The sequence below is a fragment of the Dunckerocampus dactyliophorus genome, chromosome 9 (genome assembly GCF_027744805.1).
Source record: "Dunckerocampus dactyliophorus isolate RoL2022-P2 chromosome 9, RoL_Ddac_1.1, whole genome shotgun sequence".
In the NCBI taxonomy this organism is placed as follows: Eukaryota; Metazoa; Chordata; class Actinopteri; order Syngnathiformes; family Syngnathidae; genus Dunckerocampus; species Dunckerocampus dactyliophorus.
In genome coordinates this window covers 21,343,436-21,363,744 of record NC_072827.1, presented here as the reverse complement: position 1 = coordinate 21,363,744, position 20,309 = coordinate 21,343,436, and the positions used below count along the sequence as shown (strand labels likewise).

Here is a 20,309-nt window from a genome sequence, read left to right as displayed (position 1 = left end):
GTGGTCGGATGGGCACGAATTGGCAGCCAGGTTTCCGTCAGACCACCCCAGGGCAGCTGTGTCTACACATGTAGATTACCACCATCAGTGTGACTGAGGAGTGAATGAATAATGGATTCACTTCATTGTGAAGTGCTTGAAAAGTGCTATGAAATCCCATCCATTATTATTAAAAGTAATTAGTTATTGTTAGTAGTAAAAAACAAAAAAGTACCGGAATTACTCCATCATAAATGTAACTAGTTGCCAGGCAAAGTAATTATTGTGTTACGTTTTTGAAAAACTTTCAGATATGTGGCGTGTGCTATTGAGAGCTTACCCTGAATGAGAGTTGCGATGTCTGTGAACGCACCTCGCGTGAATGTGATTGGTGGAGAGTGCGGAGGTTTTGTGTGGGTGTGGCGAGGACGGAGAGACGTGTGCAAGTTGGAGATGTATACGGTGTTGGAATTGAGCGCTGCTGTTGAAGTGTTGGTCAGCATAAAGTTCAAAAAGAGCATCAGCCTCTGTGTACCTGTGGGGAAGCTACAGGAATAACACACCACTTTTCACCATTGGTAATGGCGTTGAAACGTTTGAAATGATAATTAGATTACCTGCTACTGGAAAATAATAAACTGCGTTAGTAACGCCGTTATTTTTGATGGTTTATGGTCCCTTACTGTAGACTTTTACAGACACTGATTTACAAGCCTTCCCAGCCACCAGGAAGCACACACATTCCTAATAATTTGTTAGTTTTGTTTTTTTAATGCACTAATTCCAAGCTGCTTTTAGTTGATGACATAGATGTTTGCACTACACTCACAGGTGTGTAAACAGCCCTCCTGCTGCTCAGACTGAGGAGGGTGGGTTCACTGATGCTCCCAATTCCAGAGGCCTCATTTTTACTTTATAAATATTAAAAATAATAGTATGAATAGCATCAGATTTTTTTTTTAAATGTACCTTGTTTTTTTGCACAACCATCTCTTTGCTGCCCCCATACCTATTTACATTGCCCAATTTCCATCCGTCCAGACACCCCCATAACGGGCACACATCTACGGCTGACCAGAGCCAAGGGAGCCCACTGAAAAAACGAAACAAAAAAACACCACCAGCTTTGTCTGCTGCTGTCCTGACTGAGGAAGGGCATCCTATATGCATTTTTTTAAAACAATTTTAGGTAATAACAGGGCCTGTTCTCATAACCTGGTCACTTCAATAGGTACATCTGCACAGTCTAATGAGATCCAGTGCAAGAGATGAATAAAACAAACTTGGCTTTTTAAAAAGAACTGTGTTTGAATGTGGTGTATAGAATTGCACTGCATGGGGTTATTAGAAATAATGCAACCAACATATTAGGAACAGCTCTCATTATGATACAATGTGGTTCTGCAACACAATCCTAATAATAAACATATTATTGTCTTTATAATGGCCACACTGATGCAGCTTGTATGTTAGATTACATTAGAACACGGGTGTCCAAAGTGCGGCCCGCGGGTCATTTTTGCCAAGCAGTTTGTTTTGAATTAGCCTTCAGCATATTTAAAAAATAAAATGATATATTCTATTATTGCATAAGGCACTAATTTGCCCTTGTCACATTTCATACAAAGCTAAAATGTTGTTTTGTTCAGAATGTTTAGCATTTATTAACCAACATTGCATTGGTTTTACCATCTTTAATGCACCAAATGTATCAATTTATTTTTAAGGTAGATTTTTTTCTTCATATACGGCTCTTGTATGGGTTCTCTTGCTTGAATGGGTGCAAAGTGTACCTGGTGTGGCTGCTTAAAGTGCTGCTGCTCCTGGCAGCTTGTTATAGAATGTGTCAGACAAGCAATATAAAGTTTATAAGTGATACACAGAGGAAAAAGACTGTTAAAGGGCCCCTTAGTTAAAAAAAACCCAATGTGGACGTCTAACTAATGGTAAACCAGTGTTGTATTGTTTTGTACCCTGTAAACACTAGTATCTTTAGAAGTAAGCAGTATTACAAAAATATTGACTTTATAATCATAGAACCTTTTGTGCACTACAACAACCCTTGCATCACTCTCATTTCCATTCTAACTTTGTTTTATGAATGATACATTTTTGATTACTTTTTGTTGCATGTGGTGTATCGCATGAGGACCGTCGAGTGTGTTGTCGCCGGTCACGCTCGGGACTTGAACACGACACCCTGTTAATCCAATTAACAAGCCGATAACCCTGCACTTCACCTATTCTTCTCTCCTTTCTTCCCCTTAGTCGCTGACAAGGACTCTTTTGCTTTGGTGTGAAAGGAAGGAGTCAAGAGGCTTCTTTCTTAATCCCAGCCTACCAACGCCCCTCATCGGTCCTCAAGCTTTTGTAGGAAGGATGGATGGTTGGATGGAAAGCGCGCTCCCCCCAACCCCCCTTCTTTTTTTGAGGGGGTGCTCATCACAGTACATTAATTTGGCTCTTCAGCAAAATAGGAGAGGGGTGGGGGAGTTTAATTCAAACATGGTGACAGTCATTAGTTAGTTTCTGACTAAATAACCACTCTGTGTGTCGTGTCCATTAAGTATCTCAAACATATGTTGATTCAGGACAGATAATACGATTTTAGTAACAATAAAAACATAATACATAATTATATATAACATGGAGTTTTAATAATAATTCTGATAAGTAAGAAAAAAGTACTGGACAGTTTTTCTTTTTGCAAAAGTCCAATCAGTCTGTGACTACTGTAGATCTATCATCTTCTGGTAGGTCTTGCACCAGTGACACATAATTGACATTAATCCTCTATATGAGAAGAAGGGGGGCGGGTTAGGATGGTCTGTTAGATTTTGCCCGTAGTCAACTAATCGTCTAATGTTTTTTTTTGTTGTTGTTTGTTAGAGATCTGCTTATGGGTATTCCTAAAAATAAACAGATCTCATCACTCACTTTTTCCACCTCAAAGAAAAGGTTAAAACACTCAGGCAAACAAATAGATGTCCCTCGTTTATTGCGGTTAATTGGTTCCAGACTCGACTGTAATAAATGCATTTTTGTAAAGTAGAATTCAATGTTAATAAATGGAATATTTTTGTAGTTAGAGCATAGAAAACCTGTTTATGACCTTGTAAAAACTTTTTTTAAAGTTAGAGCCCGATATACATAAAATAAAACCCCTATAGTCACCTTTATACTCATATTACCTAATATAGTAGACATGATAAGCAATAATAAGACATAACTCATTGTTACCATTGATATGCAGCTTAGCCAATTTGACATGAATCTGGCACACATAGACACTCTGACAATACTGCTGGCTCTCTTTACACCACATTGCACAACGCTTATGCGCAGGCTACGGGATCTCTCTAGTGACATAAGAGACAGCCGCCGCTTTAACCATACCAAGCTACAGAGAACTAGTTGACTGTGACTGACTAGTTGGCTGTGAGGTTGATAGTCGAATCAGACTCCTCCAAATCAAATTGTCCCTTAAGTACCCCTAACATTTAGTTTTGCATACTTTTTCTGGGTACTTTTTGAATCTTGTTTGCTTCCATTCTTGTTTGTTAGTGTCTCATTCATCCTTGAGAAAAATGACAAAAGTAATAGTTTTACGATAATGTTGATTTTATGTTTTAAGTTAGAATTTTATGGGAGGAAAAAGTCTGAATTTTACAAGAAAAAAAGAAAGAAAAAAATAAGGTAGTACTGTGAAACAGGCGTCGCAATTTTATGAGAAAAAGCAATTTCTTTAAGAAGGGGGAAAGTCATTTTGAGAGGTAAAAAAAAAAGTCCAAGACAAAAATAATTTTAGCAGAAAAGTCATTATTTTTAGATAAACAATTTGGCAATATTCTCTGAAACAGTCGTAATTTTATGAGGAAAAAAGTCAGACTCTTTGTCATTGTCGCATTTGTCTAAACAGGCTAGAAATGATCGAAATGAATATACATGCTAACTTGCTGTGGTATTTTTTACTCCAGTTTCCACTTTGCTGCAGCACGCCAGTTTTCTTGTTGCCCTCAGTCTTCTTTTGGGTAAAACATGTCTTCTTAAGAGTACATAAGGGAGATTTTTGTTCAGCTCCATTGTTGTTAGTTCCGTGACCCAAAGAGAGGCTGTTTCCATAATGGTACAATTAAAAATGGTGGCTAATTATTAGCTTGTTCATTTTATTGTTGTATTGTTTTTAAACATCTGTGCTATTTGGCGTAGAAAGACCCACATTTTGTTGCATATCAAGATCACTTTATTGACTGTAGTTAAAATTGTGACAATATTACCCAGTGAACAACGCACTGATCCAAAGGACAAAAGTCTGTCTGTTTGGTTCTGATCCAAATTAGGGACAGTTCGGCCTTGAGTGCCATCCTGCTTGTCACTAAGATGGATCTGACTTGATGTTTTTGCGGGCGGATTGCTGTCATTTACCAAAGAACATGTCTTCTCAAGGCCAAAAGGTGGCCGTCCCTGCCAGAGTGGTCCTAATGATACAATTAGTCTTGTGATTGGGACGCTACTAAAGTGTCCTGCGAGACACATTAGAGATGTCATAGAAGAGACACAAAGGTTTATTTTTTGGGCTTTTTATGCTGTACAACCAATGAAAAGGAGCATATTTTCTGGCCATCATAGGTCATCTTGGTATTCAATCATTCCTGTCCTATAAGCCTAATGCCAAACCAAAGCCACATCTCTTTGAAGCTATGGGTCAAATGGAGACCCCCATATCTCAATCTCATTGCCTATCCAGCCATATGTCCTTTCAGGCTTATCCCTTAGTAGGCTGCAAACATCAAGACAGCACATTTTCTTCCGCCCATCCAGGCCCTCGTATCTGTCATTGCCCAAAACAACCATTGGGTGTGTGCCTCCTATGATGATTCTGGATCCGTGCGGGCACTTCCACTGAGTCCCAGGGAGGTCCCCTGCTCTGCATGGTCGAGGAGTTATGCGATGCTTCCACCCTGGAAGGTGCATTGGGTTTTTTTATCGCAATGGATTTAGAGCTCCGACAGTGAGGCTGAAGGCGATTGCTGACCAGCACCACCAGAGATGGTCCATGTTGGACATCCAGTGGATCAAACTGAAATGTTAATAAGCAGAGCAGCTTTATCTGGTCTTCTCTTCTGGAGTGGCCATGGACATAAAGGTCCATCTCCATCCTCTCTCTGTCCATTAAATGCTGACCTTTTCCTGCAGTAATGCATGATGATGATAGCTCTGATACCATTACCAATCTTTGGCTACAATGCCATACAGTACGCTTGGTATGGGAGCAGCACTGTTCTCAAGTATTTAGTAGGATTTTTCTACAAAAAGGGATGCTGTGGGAGAAAGTGTATTTTTTCCCAATAAATGTTCTTCTGTTACCCCCAAACCAAATGTTAAATTATGCTGTAATATAACATTTCCGTAGCAAAATGCAGTGGTAACTTGTGTTTTGTTCATTCATTCCAAAAGGTCACGCAAAAGCTGAAACGTAGCCATTTTTCCTACAGGAATTCATGTGAACAGAATCCGTTCCTGTTCAGTTTTATAGGGATTAATTATAGTTTGACATTACGAAAAATGTGAAATAATTCTAAATGACAAATGTAATTCAATGAAATTTACTAATGAAATTTAACATCACTTTTACCCTCATTGAAGGCTCTTGTTGGCTGGACGGCAAGGAGCGGACAGGGTTTTCTTATTTTGTTTGGCCAGGGATGGAACTTATTATTGATGCGGCAAACAGACTACTTTGAGTAACGTTCTCATTTGTGTTTGCCAAATGAATGTGCCTTACAGGGTACCGTAGTATTGTGTAAACTAAGCACCGCAGGATTTGGTGTTGGGTGTGTGGTCCAAGATGGCTAAATAAACAAGCCATGCTGGGAGTTGTTTGTCCACATCTCTGTTAATTCCGTATTCAATTTACAGATACAAGCTTTTTAGTTGCAATATTGTACGATAACCAAGACAGTGTACAAGAACCGAGGCAAAATGTTGGCAAATTGTTGTTGAAAACCGAATCATACGAAAACTGAGGTTTGGCGGTATAGTGCTTAAAAAACTATGGTGTTACAGTACAGTTTGAAATGATGGCAAAATATGGCCTTTAATAAGACTTCTCAGCCATACAATATTTGTGGTGTAGTGTCGCATTAGGTCTCATCTACCATGTTTTGCAATGTCGTCACAATGGCTTATGTTAAAACGTTGTTATTGTTCATGTCACGTATGTTATGAAAATATGACCTAATCAAATGACCACTCTGAAATGATGGCAAAATATAGCATTTTTACTGCAGTTTGTTGGTCATATTTGTGGAGTGTGTTGCGTTAGGGATCGACCAATTTAGGGGATTACATTGCTTAAATTTTCTAAACGCTTTGCAGTAATATTACACAAAATATTACCTTTTTCGCTACAGCATGTGGGCCATATTTTTAGTTTTGGGGGATTGCTTCTCTATACGTTACTTTAGAAAGTAATTTTTTTGTGTTTACATAATTATGTAAAGTAACATTATGTAAATGACCTATTTCTCTATAACGACTTTCAAATGATTTTCAGTGTTTCGGCACAGCTTGCCATCCATATATGTGGAGTATGTTGCCTAGGTCTTATTCAACATTATTTGTTATTTAGTCACTTTAAATTTTGTTTTTTTCTGTTGACGGAATGTGTGTTATGGAAACATGTCCTAATCTTCCAACCACTGTGAAGCTTGTCGGATATATTTGTGGAGTATGTTGCTTTGGATCTCATCTCCCATGTTTTACGATTCTGTCAGCATGCGTTCCTTTAAAAAGTTACTTTTTCTTCATATGATGTACAGTGGAACCTTGGTTAGCGTCATGAAGTCGTTCCAGAAGGTCTGACTCTAACTGAAACGGACACTAACCAAATAAAATTTTAACTTATGAAATAATGTAAATCCAATTAATCCGTTCCCAAAAGCCAAAAATGTTAACACAAAACACGTTTTAATAGTTTTACCATTATAGTTTGACGTGCAGAAAACAATTTGAAATGCATACAGTGGTGTGAAAAAGTGTTTCCTCCTTCCTTCTTTTTTTTGTGTGCTTGTCGCACTTAAATGTTTCAGATGATCAAACAAATGTAAATATTAGTCAATGACAACACAACTGAACACAAAATGCAGTTTTTAAATGACACTTTTTATTATTAAGGGAGAAAAAAAAAAATCCAAACCTACATGGCCCCCCATAACTCCACTGAAATCCGGGAGGCCGTCACAAAAGAAGACCCAGGCACAAATCAGACCAGCCCGGACTCCCGTAAGTTGTATTTGATTAATTTAATGTTCACAGCACATTTGTGGGTGTAAATACTAGCCTGCTGTTAACATTAGCATGCTAGCTTGCTATTTTCGAATGAATGAAAGCCTGGCCACCCTTCACTTCTCAATTGTGTGTACGCCAGCAAACCACTTTCATTGTAAACTTATGGTCATGTAAGAAGCAACATTTATTGTGCAACTGTGTTCTGGTGTAATACGTTTTATGTTTCTCTCAGAAAACAATGGTGATGAGATGGCTCATCCTCGCCTCGCTACGAGCGCCCCACAAACCTGAACCTTGCAATGTGCAATCTTTGTTAAAATATTGTGCATTTTAATTTTTACATTTTTGAAACTTTATATTTTTACCTGTAAATAATGTGCAGTGTCAAGCACTATAGTGAGTTGTTTTGATTGAGAAAATGGTCAACACTTGTAATTTCCTGATCGGAGCCGTAACCTCTGTGACGTAATGGCACAGCTCCCTCGGACAATGGAAAATGAAACTGGTGTTGATGTCAGTTCGCAGGCAACACGGTTCCACCCCGGCCTCAAACTTAATCTAGCACCAACACCAAAGTTTGCTCCAGTGGAAAAGGGTGAGAGCCATTATCCACAAATATGGGACATATATGGAACAGTGGTGAAGCTTCCCAGGAGTGTCCGGCCAACCAAAATTACCCTAAAACCGTAGCAATGACTCATCCAAGAGGTCACAAAAGACCCCACAACAACATCCAAAGAATTGCAGGTATCACTTGCCTCAGTTAAGGTCAGTGTTCATGACTCCACCATAAGAAAGACACTGGGCAAAAACAGCCTGCATGGCAGAGTTCTAAGATGACCACAGCTGAACAAAAACAACGTTAAGGCTTGTCTCAATTTTGCCAGAAAACATCTTGATGATCCCCAAGATCTTTGGGAAAATACTCTTTGGTCTGACAAGACAAATGTTGAGCTTTTTGGAAGGTGTGTGTCCCATTACATCTGGTGTAAAAGCAACGTTGCATTTCAGAAAAAGAACATCATACCAACAGTAAAATATGGTGGTGGTAGTAGTGTGATGGTCTGGGGCTGTTTTGCTGCTTCAGGACCTGGAAGACTTGCGGTGATAAATAGAACCATGAATTCTGCTGTCTACCAAAAAATCCTGAAGGAGAATGTCCGGCCATCTGGTCGTGACGTCAAGATGAAACCAACTTGGGTTGTGCAGCAGGACAATGATCCACAATACACCAGCAAGTCCACCTCTGAATGGCTGAAGAAAAACAAAATGAAGACTTTGGAGTGGCCTCACCAAAATCCTGACCTCAATCCTATTGGGATGCTGTGGCATGACCTTAAAAAGGGGCTTCATGCTTGAAAACCCTCCAATGTGGCTGAATTACAACAATTCTGCAAAGATGAGTGGGCCAAAATTCCTCCCCAGCGCTGTAAGAGACTCATTACAAGTTATCACAAACGCTTGATTGCAGTTGTTGCTGCTAAGGGGGGCCCAACCAGTTATTAGGTTTAGGGGGCAATCACTTTTTCACACAGGACCATGTAGGTTTGGATTTTTTTTCTCCCTTAATAATAAAAAAAACACCTTTTGTGTTCAGTTGTGTTGTCATTGACTAATATTTACAAACATGCAAAAACAATAAGAAATCAGGAAGTGGGAAAACACTTTTCACACCACTGTACATGTTTTAAAAGATGTAACTATAAAACTCTATACTGTATATGTCTTCAAAGACGTAACAACTCATTACTTCTGTGCATTAATGATGCTTTGCATGAGGGCAGTTCACTTTTTGGGGAACGGGGTGGGGTGGGTGGCTGTCATTGTACAGGGGATGGGGAAAAGGGGGCAAAACCTTTTTATTTTACACTTCAGTGAAATCCCACATTTCCTCCTTGAAACAGGATTTTTATTTTCAAATGTAGTAGGTGATCAACTTTATTCATGAGCATTATTAGCACTTTTGCATGGGTGCCTGGGGGATGTAGTTTGGGGGAAGGGGGCAAAACAAAACCACAGTTTCACTTTTGTGAGGTTAAAAAGTCCTAACAATAAAACGCAAGTTCCACTTTGAGAATATTTATATTTGATTTTAAAGTGAGGATCAAGACATTGATTATGTGGATTATTGGCACTTTGTATGGGTTGGGTTTGTTTTTTGGGGGGGCTGGTGGGTGGTATAGGTGAGCTTTTTTGGTGCTTTTGAGATTCCAGTTGAAAACTACAAGTTGTATAAAGTGTAAATATCTGATGAGCGGGACCCATTGGTTTGGGCCGACTTGGAGCAGCTGTGAGAAGCCGAGAGGAGTGAGGGAGTTAAAACATCTGACAGTGTGGCACGCCAGGGGGGTCACTAGAAAGACCCGAACAAGGGGGGGCTTTTCATTGGAACTTCATTAAATCAATTACTCAGTGAACACATCAGGATTTTGTTTTTTTGGGTGGGAGGTTTCATATTGACAAGTTTTGACTTCACATATTTGGTTCATTGCGGATCAGCATCTTTTTTGGTACATAAACACAAGCCCACAATCCCAACAAGAGGTCATTCTTCTTCTCGTTCTATTACAGATGATTAAAAATGAGTTTGTTTCTAACCGAAAGTGCATTTATGGACACATGAAGTTTTTAAATAACTTACAAAAAATGAAACATAAGACTAATAAAGTCATCATAATAACTAAGGGTTGCATGCTCATCCACCTAAGAGGAATAAAATATAAAAATAAAAAAGCCTAAAAGCCTCTTGCAGTCCATGAGCACAATACATCACCTCATATCTAGTGGCTCTGTAACATCTGTGGGGGTAGAGACTTGGTGCCGGTCCAAAATGCCCCCCATCCGAGGACTGGGAGCCACTCCAAGCCAGTAGGTGAGGACAGGAGCAAGGTCGTCCATGGACATGCTACTTCCTGCTAGCTGCTTCTCCTTCTGCAGCCCGCCGGCCAGAAAAGTGGGAAAGTAAAAAGTGCAGATAGGCGTGAGCAAGCTTAGCTCAGCGGCCTCTCGCTGAATGACCAGACTTCTCTAAAAGCCTCTAAATGCAGGATGTAGGCTTCAGCATCCTTGCAAAGAATCAGGTGGAGGTAGAATGAGAGAAAAACAGATGGACTTCTTTATGGGATGGACGCTTACTGATGTGTGCCCAGACAAGAAACGGTCTAATAAGAGTGTGAACAAGATCCTGCGGAGGTTCCAATGCATTCTATTCGCTACATAAAAAGTCATTTGCTAGAAATTTAAAGAAAATGTTAAGCTCATGTTCAAAAAACTAAGTCCTGATGCGTTACCTTCCACAAAAATGGACAACTTCAGGACTTACTTTCATTAAATTCATTTATTTCAAAGCTTTTTTAAAGTAACTTGCAGCAACGCAGTCCTAATAAATGTTAATAGACCTAATGCGACATGCACCACAAATATGAATTGGCACGCTGCGCCGGAAACGTTTGTAAACACTTGCAAAAGTGGGGAGTCTAGGATCATTTTCAAAATATTAATGAATAAGAAACAGTGGCTTCTGTCAGCAACATAACTGGCAAAAATGGCACACTCCAAAAATATGGCTGAGAACCTGTGGGGAAAAGGTTACATTTTGTTCGAGGATTAGGATACATATAATTTTTTTGAACATACAGTGGAACCTCGGTTAGCATCCACCCTGGTTAGCATATATTTTGCTTAACATGAAAAATTAAAGCTATAATTTTGCCTGGGTTTGTGTGCATTCTTTGGTTAGCATACAGTATGGCACTTGTCTTGTCATGTTATTAATACACTGTGAGTCCATCTGTATTGTTAATATATACTTTTAAAATCAGAAAACATCCTTCCTTATTAGCATCCTATTAGCTAGCGAACAAAATGGTCTGACGTTATGTCGCCCGTCTATGATGTCATTTATTTCACTCTTGAAAATGCTTTGATAGTTTTATAATTTTTCAAAAATAGTTTATATTATAGTTCATAGTTTAGTTATAGTTTTATAATTATAGTTTTACGTGCATAAAACAATCGTAAATGCATACAAACAATGAATGAAAAGGATAAAAGCACATTTAAGGTTGCTTTTACCTTCACTGAAAGACACGATGTGGCAGCGAGACACCACATGGACACCATCTTCCTATTTCGTCATGAGTTATTTCTTAAATTCTATCCTGTTTCTCACCTTCTTTATCAAAATGCTGGCACTTCTAACTTTCTTTGGCTCCATTTTGTGTTACAGTACTGAGGTGAGAAACACTATTGAATTCAAGAAACAACTCATGTCAAAACAGGTAAAAGTAACGTTAAATGTTCATTTACGCCTTTCATTCGTCATTTATATCTATTTACAGTGGTGTGAAAAAGTGTTTGCCCCGTTCCTGATTTCTTATTTTTTTGTATGTTTGTCACACTTCAATGTTTCAGATCATCAAACAAATGTACATGTTAGTCAATGACAACACAACTGAACACAAAATGCAGCTTTTAAATGAAACTTTTTATTATTCAGGGAGAAAAAAAATCCAAACCTACATGGTCCTGTGTGAAAAAGTGATTGCCCCCTAAACCTAATAACTGGTTGTGCCCCCCCTTAGCAGCAACAACTGCAATCAAGTGTTTGTGATAACTTGTAATGAGTCTCTTACGCTGTGGAGGAATTTTGGCCCACTCATCTTTGCAGAATTGTTGTAATTCAGCCACATTGGAGGGTTTTCCAGCATGAAGCCCCTTTTTAAGGTCATGCCACAGCATCTCAATAGAATTCAGGTCAGGACTTTGACTAGGCCACTCCAAAGTCTTCATTTTGTTTTTCTTCAGCCATTCAGAGGTGGACTTGCTGGTATGTTGTGGATCATTGTCCTGCTGCACAACCCAAGTTGGTTTCAGCTTGACGTCACGAACAGATGGCCGGACATTCTCCTTCAGGATTTTTTGGTAGACAGCAGAATTCATGGTTCCATTTATCACAGCAGGTCTTCCAGGTCCTGAAGCAGCAAAACAGCCCCAGACCATCACACTACCACCACCATATTTTACTGTTGGTATGATGTTCTTTTTCTGAAATGCAACGTTACTTTTACACCAGATGTAATGGGACACACACCTTCCAAAAAGGTCTTGGGGATCATCAAGATGTTTTCTGGCATAATTGAGACGAGCCTTAACGTTGTTTTTGTTCAGCTGTGGGCATCTTGGAACTCTGCCATGCAGGCCGTTTTTGCCCAGTGCCTTACTTATGGTGGAGTCATGAACACTGACCTTAACTGAGGCAAGTGAGGCCTGCAGCTCTTTGAATGTTGTTATGGGGTCTTGTGACCTCTTGGATGAGTCGTCCCTGTGCTCCTGGCGTCATTTTGGTTGGCCGGCCAGTCCTGGGAAGGTTCACCACTGTTCTTGTGTTTTTTATTTGTGGATAATGGCTCTCACTGTGGTTTGCTGGAGTCCCAAAGCTTTAGAAATCACTTTCTAACCTTTTCTAGACTGATAGATCTCAATTAATCTCAGTTAAGTTATGTTTTAACGGAGGACATTCACTTTTTCACACAGGGGCCACGGAGGTTTGGGTGTTTTTTCTCCCTCATCATAAAAAGTTTCATGTAAAAGCTGCATTTTGTGTTCACTGGTGTTGTCATTGACTAATATTTACATTTGTTTGATGATCTGAAACATTTAAGTGTGACAAACATGCAAAAAAAAAATAAAAATCAGGAAGGGGGCAAACACTTTTTCACACCACTGTATATAGTTGTTTTTTTTTATGTTTTTTGTTTCTGCCCCCTTTTCCAAATCCCCTGTGCTTCCACCTGACCCCACCTCCACAAAAGTGACCCCTCTTCCCATGCAAGTGGCAATAATGCATTTAAGTAATATTGCTTATTTTAAACATGATATGACTCATCACTATAAATTAATTTGTTTGTACCCCCTTTTCCCCTCCCCTGTACACCCCCACCTGTCCCCCAAAAGTGAACCATGCCCGTGCCAATAATGCACATAACACACAATGCAATGACCCTTTCATGCAAAGCAATACATTTCAAAGGAAAAACTTCTTCAAATAGGATGACACCCTTTACTAGAAATGATTTAGTTTGTCCCGCCGTTCCCCCAGCCCCTGCGTCACTTGAACCTCTACACAAAAATAAACCCACCCCATGCAAAGTGCCTATCGTGCATAAGAAATGGTCCTCATTGGCTCCTGAATCGAAGAATCATTTGTGGGATATGACTCTTTCTTGCACCGGCATCTTGGTTTGGTTTGTACCCCCTCCCAATATTTTTTAAATGCATATTTTTGTGGCACGTGTTTTGTTTCTGCCCCCTTTCTTCATCACCACCAAAAGGGAGCCCAACCCATGCACAGGTGCTTGCATTCACGTGCACCAAGAATGATAACTCCACAATCTCCGCATTTTATTTTGATGCTTTATGCTCGTCCATGAAATGATCATTCAACCACCTCCCACCCCCTTTCTTTTTTTTTTTATTATTATTGTTATTTTGAATGGTGCGGCTCTTTTTTTCCATCCGTTGCGACTTCTTGCTTTGTCCTTTTGGGGGCCTTTAAATGGTGGCGTCTGCATGTCTGACTCTGCCTGTTACTGATTTGCAGCCAGTGTGTTAAGGTGGCCCGTGTAAGTACATTTCCACGGGCGTCCCACTAAAGGAGAACAAATCGCTGACAAAGGAGCTCCTTCTCCCATTCAGCAGCGTCGTTAGGACAACCCAAAAAGTATTCCCGGGATAATAAGTTGGACTTCAAAGCCGCCGTTTTTTTACCCCACTGAAGGGTGACCGCCTCTCTTCTTCTTTTCCCTACATTTTATTTTATTAACTCTCCCCTCCTCTTCACGCCATATAAGATGTTTATTTTGCAGGATTCTTCAGTGAGCATCCACTGTAGCCACCTGTAATCACTTAAGATGTGATTACATCCAGTATAGGTGGGTGTCCACACCAGTATATCAAAGATGCTGTAAAACGTGCATTTAGTTATATTTCGCACTATGAGGGAAAACCACCAAACGATCACCTGTAATGCAAGTAGGCTATATTAAAGCTGCTTTACACAATTAGAATGCAATTATCATTTGCAATTGTTTTTTCGATTTGGTGATGATGACAATGCATCAAAAATACACACGAGGAAAAGCATAAAATTGCCGTTGTAATGCACGTATATTGAATTACTGTCATTTTTAAGACTAATATGTATTTTTAGTACATACATTTTAATGCATTAAAGCCCATAAAAAGCCATTTTATCAAGTATATGCATTTTGGACAGAATTGTGTGATTATATTTCTATTTATTTCTTACTATATTGTATTATAAATACAGTATAGACAAAATATGACACTGACAATGTTAGTATTGTATGACTAATATCATCATATTTGTAATTTGACTTTTTGATAATATGATTTTTGGATTATTTCGCTGTAGTATGGGTGGTGGTGGTGGTGCAATTCTTTCATGTAAAATTTGTAGCTATGTGTTTTTCTTCTTTTTATCGTATGTATTTCCCCACAGACAACAATGATGCATCAGAAGTGCAGTAAAGGAAAACCACAGGAAATTACAATAATACAAAGGTAAGATGTACATTTTTAATTAGTGGTTTTACATAATTAAAGGCCGCTCTTGATTTTTGCAGCGATGTAGTGAGGGTGAATTTTGCATGCATATTTGTATTTAAAGAAGCGGCCATGCAGCCTTTATGTGAGGGGCTTCTGTAGCCGTTTGAAGTGGTGCGTGGGCCCCCCTGCATATCCCATACACACCCAGGCCGCTCCATAGAGGGCCACACTATAGGCCTTTTTAATGCAAAAAAAAATATTGTTGATTTATATTCTGTTTTTTCTTATAGGTAACTTTTCTACCAGTCTGGCTGGGAAAAGCATCTTTGATTGCAGGTGAGCGTTATTGTAATTTAAATGTAACTTTATATGAGTAAAAGTGAAGCATCTCTTCAGAACAATGTGACACATAAAGAGTTACATTACGTTCTGGTATTTATTTTTGCACTTTTTTAATACTGTAAATGTCATTTTGAACATCAAGGGTCTGCACAATCATAGCCCATCTTTTTTTGTTTCGATATCCATCATATTCAAATGGCACCATGCACCTCAACAAGAGTCACGTTAACAAAAAGAAAAAATAAAAAAACAAGGCATGCGAGAGAGAGAGAGAGAGAAAAAATTCACATTACACAGCCTATTCAAGTTATTTTTTGTTGTTTTTTTTACTGGACAAAAAAATTGTTTTTTAATAATAATACTTGAAAAATCTGCAAAAAAGTTACCAAAAAATATCAGCAGGTTACTACTATATAGGGCATCACCAAAAAATTGGTTTTAATATTATTATTATTAATATGAATCTTTGGTTCTTTTGTCATTTTCAACATTTAAAAACCAGTGAATAAATTACAATTCTACCAAAAAACGAACACATGATATCACAAACATATGTACAACCAAGCCTTTTTTAACATCTAGCGTCTCCTGGGACATTCCTTTTGCATAAAATATAGACTTAAATAGCTCTTAAATATTACAAAAAGGAACCCTTGGGCTTTTTTATCAAAATTTGTACCTCAGTTTTAGTGGAGATATGGCCCTCAAAACGTACGGGACACTTGTTAGACTGAGTGATGGGATTTTTAATATTGCTGTCATTTTTCATGATCTTCAATAGAAAATGTGTGAATTTACTGGGAATCTCATCTCTTTCATGAATCATGAAGTAAGTTTGCACTGCATCCTTTTTGATGGTGAACAAATCAAATACGTGTGTCAATCATAGCATCGTCCTGGGGTCCGAGTGTCTGAATGAGTCCTCATCTTCTGACTCTGACGTGGGCACCTCACTGGAGGGGGAGTGCAGGTGATGATGATGCTGGTGGTGATGGTGGTGATGGTGCTGCTGTTGCTGGACCCCCCCGCCGCCACCACCGCCGCTGCCCTGACACACATACCACTCATTCAGGTTGGTGACCTGCGGGGAGATGTTGGTTGTTGAGCGGCTGCGGTGCTGTTGCATATCCGGGGAGAGAGGCTCTTCGTGCGGGTTCGTAGAGGCGATGTAGGTGGTGCTGTTGGGGGGTGGTGGGGACTTGCAGTGCACCTTCATGTGCTTGCGCAGGGAGCTCGGGTGCGTGTAGGACTTGTCACAGCCGCGCACTTTGCAGTAGTAAGGCTTGTCGGACGTGTGCACATGAGAGTGCTTCTTCCGGTCGCTGCTGTTGGCGAACTTCCGGTCGCAGCCTTCAAACTCGCACTTGAAGGGCTTCTCACCTTTTTTAAAGACACAAGCAGAGCACTTTTTTTTAAACATCTTGAATTAATAAATGCATACACACACACACACACACACTCTCTCACACACGCACGTACACCCCCCCCCCCATTTCGCCACATGTTTCTTACAGTGTGACCACATGTAACATTCCCGCAGGCCCCCGGGTTACATGTGTGTGTGCGCACCACTGGGAGTTGTTTTATGTACCCTGAAGTGGAGTGGAGTGGGGCTATAACTCCACGCGCGCGCACACTTGTAACCACTCGCAAAACTGTATTCAGTATGGTGCACATGCACATTTCCACGTCAAAGTGTTTTATTTTGGATTTTCCTGTAGCTTGGCATAATTTTTTCGTGTTTTGGGGGGGGAGGTGGGTGGGTTATAGGCGAGACCACCGTGACAACAAACCAAGTATCTAATGTGTACTACACACATGTTTCACGCGTGACGAGGTGGACCAGTGCGTAAAAGTTGGTGCCTAACATTTGGTGTGAAAGCGCGTTTCAGCCAATGAAATATAATAATTGTTTTGTTGTGTCATGGATGGCAAAAGTTGCATCTATACAGATGTTTCTTTTACGAAAGCAAAATGTATTCGACGTCTTACTTTTTGGACTTCTTGTGTGCGTAATTACGCACCACCTCGCCGCTAAGTTATCTCGGTTGGCTCTACTGACCTGTGTGGGTCCTCTTGTGGATCTTCAGGTTCTCCGACCGGGCAAACACCTTCCCACAGCCTGGGAAGGGGCATGGGAAAGGCTTCTCCCCAGTGTGCACTCTGATGTGGTTGATAAGTTTGTACTTGGCCTTGAACGCCTTCCCTTCCCTCGGGCACTCCTCCCAGAAGCAGACGTGCGTGCTCTGCTCGGGCCCGCCGACGTGCTCCACCGTGACGTGGTTGACCAGCTCGTGCATGGTGCTGTAGGTCTTGGAGCAGGTCTTCTTTGGGCTCTGCTGCTCAGGTTCGACCCACTTGCAGATGAGCTCCTGCTTGATGGGCTGCCGCATGTACCTCAGGAAGGCCCCCGCGGGGCCGTGGGGAGCGTTCACGTTGAGACTGGCCGAGTTGTAGCCGTGCAGGGTGGAGGCTCCGTAGTGCTCCTGCCTTGTTGCGAAGTGGTCCGACCTGGCGTAGATGTCCCCCGGTAGACCCAGGCGCATCTGGCCGTTGAGGGCATGATGCGAGCCGGGGGACGCCTGCTCATGGAGCCCCGAAAAGAGGCCCCCGCTCTCCGCGTGGCTGTACGCACCTGTTGGGGAGATGAAGACGCCGTGGTGGTGGTGGTGGTGGTGATGGGGGGAGGAGGCGGACTGTTCGCCAAGAGCGTGCATGGCAGAGGCTGACAATTCTCTCCTGAGGATCAAGTCCCTGCTGCTCGAGTAGCTGCCCGAGTGGGGGTGGCCCACGCCGGGGAAGCCCACGGTGCTCTGAGCCGGAGCGAAGGACGCCGCCGCCGCCGCCGCCGCTGCCGCCGCCGCTGCTGCAGCCGCCGCCGCGGTCTGGGCTTCGTGGTGGCTCTGGATGTGCTGCGAGGGGCTAAGCTTGACAGCACTGGTCTGTACCATGTGCTCCGGTCCAAATGGAGTGAGTGCCACGCCGGGGTCGTTGGCCAGCTCCCCAGGGTGGAGGTGGGCATGGTGGGAGAGAGGGTGATGCCCCCCCAGCCCCGGGAAGCCTGTCATGTTCTGGTGAGGAAGGGCTTGAGTCGCTGCCAAATCCGCTAATCTTAACGCGGGGTTCCTCTTGCTTAAAGGGGCTTCCATGACTACTCGCACCGGTCCATGGCGCGCCAAAACATGGAAATATGGATATAAGGGACTGTATAAGTTCTTTTGTCCGGCTTCTAACTCCGCTTTCCCCCCTTCACTCTGTCCTCAAGCGGTTGGCAGAACACACAACAGTTGGAGCACGCAGTGGGGGGACCCGCTTTAGAAATGGCACCGCGGGTATTGGACGGATTTCGGTGACTGGCAGCTCGGCGGACGAGGCGATTGGCTGCCGTTCAGCCCAGGGGCCCAGCAGGGTTCCGCCCCCCCCTCCTCCCGGAGTCGAGCCTTGCAACTACAAAAAGTTGGGGCTCGCAAAGTTGCAGGTCGCACTCGAGTGTGGTTCTGATGCGAAAGAGACAAGTCCATATCGGTTCTGCTAGTTCGTGCGTTGGTATTTTCTTTGATGTGAAAGCCTATGCAGAATTACTGTGTCAAAATGTGGATATTTTAGGTCCAAACAAAATATTAACTTTCTAAAAAACACTGGCCTATCTGTAGTTAACTGAAAAATATCTTAATAAGTATTGGATTTTATAATGATTTACAAATGGCATCATGTTTAACAGCTCAGAAATGTAAATGACATTTTAGAAATACGCTAATTTGGAATTTGCGCTGCAACTTAACGAATGAAATGGAAAATATTACTGTTTTAGTCATTTGCATTTTTCACATTTGACTTTAAAATAGCAAAAATGCCTTTGCAACACTTGAGCATCGCGCACACTTCCACATCATTTCATCTCACATTATGTGTGTGTAATATGTGTGTGTGTGTGTGTGTGTGTCATTGCAGATCGTGGGTGTGTGTGTGTGTGTGTGTGTGTGTGCCCGTGTGTTCACCTGTCAACTGTTATTTACCATGAGCTTTAGGATTAATGGTTCCGCATACACATACTGCACACACCAGTCAGCGTGCGTGCAACTGAGCTCAAGTTCACAGACGGATCACGCGCGCACACACACACACAAACACACACACGGACACACACGCACACACAGTTTTGACTAGTCCGCGTGTGACAGCAGTAGAACAAGGATCTGTCACTCAAATGTCTTCATTGGCATCTTTGTTGTCATGCAGCTTTTTGCACTGCATGCTCGTCAAGGTAACACCATTCTGCAATTTAGCCCCTCTATATGTTGAATTTCTATCTTATTGTGGTGGGGGGGGGGGCATAGGGAAGACGTCTGATCCTATCGCACGTGCTAATTTGAATAAACGTCACCTCAATGACGTACAAACATAAAAAAACGACTCATGTACTGTAAGTGTACTTCTATATGAATGACATAAAAACTCAATTAACAGGGTTATTTGATTATTTAGGATAAAAACACAAATGCTTGTGGTCACATTTTGTATAAATGTTGTTTTGCTCACGTTTTATGTTGATTACAGTATTTGGTGCAACCTTCATGTAAAGTCAAAAATATGCTTGGCTCATTTTTGGTATAAATACATTTTTTGTGTTGTTTTTGTAATGTGGCATCAAAAACTGGTGCAGTACAATACATAATTTTTTTTTTTTGCACAAACGTAGTGTTAAATTACATTTGGTAGTTAATTACAATCGGTCCAAGTATGTTTGACTCAGTTTTGTTATAAATCATTTTATATATATATATACACAGTATATATGCCTAATTGTCATTAGGGTCGCAGGGTTATGCTAGAGCCTATCCCAGCTGACGGTGGGCGGGAGGTGGGGTACACCCTGGACTGGTCACCAGCCAATGGCAGGGCACATATAGACAAACAACCATTCACACTCACATTCATACCTATGGACAATTTAGAGTCTCCAATGAAGCTAACATGCATGTTTTCGGAATGTGGGAGGAAACCGGAGTACCCGGAGAAAACCCACACATGCACGGGGAGAACATGCAAACCCCACACAGAAATGCCCAAGCAGGGATTCGAACCCAGGTATTCCAGATCTCCTGACTGTGTAGCCAACATGCTAACCA

At 41.3% G+C, this 20,309-nt stretch overlaps 1 protein-coding gene across 1 annotated transcript; it reads right to left on the bottom strand.

Annotated features, from left to right (window-relative positions):
• Positions 1-15,255: 15,255 nt before the first annotated feature.
• Positions 15,256-18,631, bottom strand: zic5 (zic family member 5 (odd-paired homolog, Drosophila)). Its single transcript, XM_054786365.1, has 2 exons — positions 17,243-18,631; positions 15,256-16,560 (listed from the first exon to the last, which is right to left on the bottom strand). The coding sequence occupies exons 1-2, from the start codon at positions 18,327-18,329 to the stop codon at positions 16,064-16,066; spliced, it is 1,584 nt and encodes a 527-aa protein (XP_054642340.1). The 5' UTR covers positions 18,330-18,631; the 3' UTR covers positions 15,256-16,063.
• Between the last annotated feature and the right edge of the window lie 1,678 nt (positions 18,632-20,309).

Coding starts and splice junctions, on each gene's coding strand:
- zic5 (XM_054786365.1), bottom strand. CDS start 18,329: ATGGAAGCCCCTTTAAGCAAGAGGAACCCCGCGTTAAGATTAGCGGAT. Junction 16,561..17,242: donor CCACAAGAGGACCCACACAG/GTCAGTAGAGCC, acceptor TCTTTAAAAAAG/GTGAGAAGCCCTTCAAGTGC.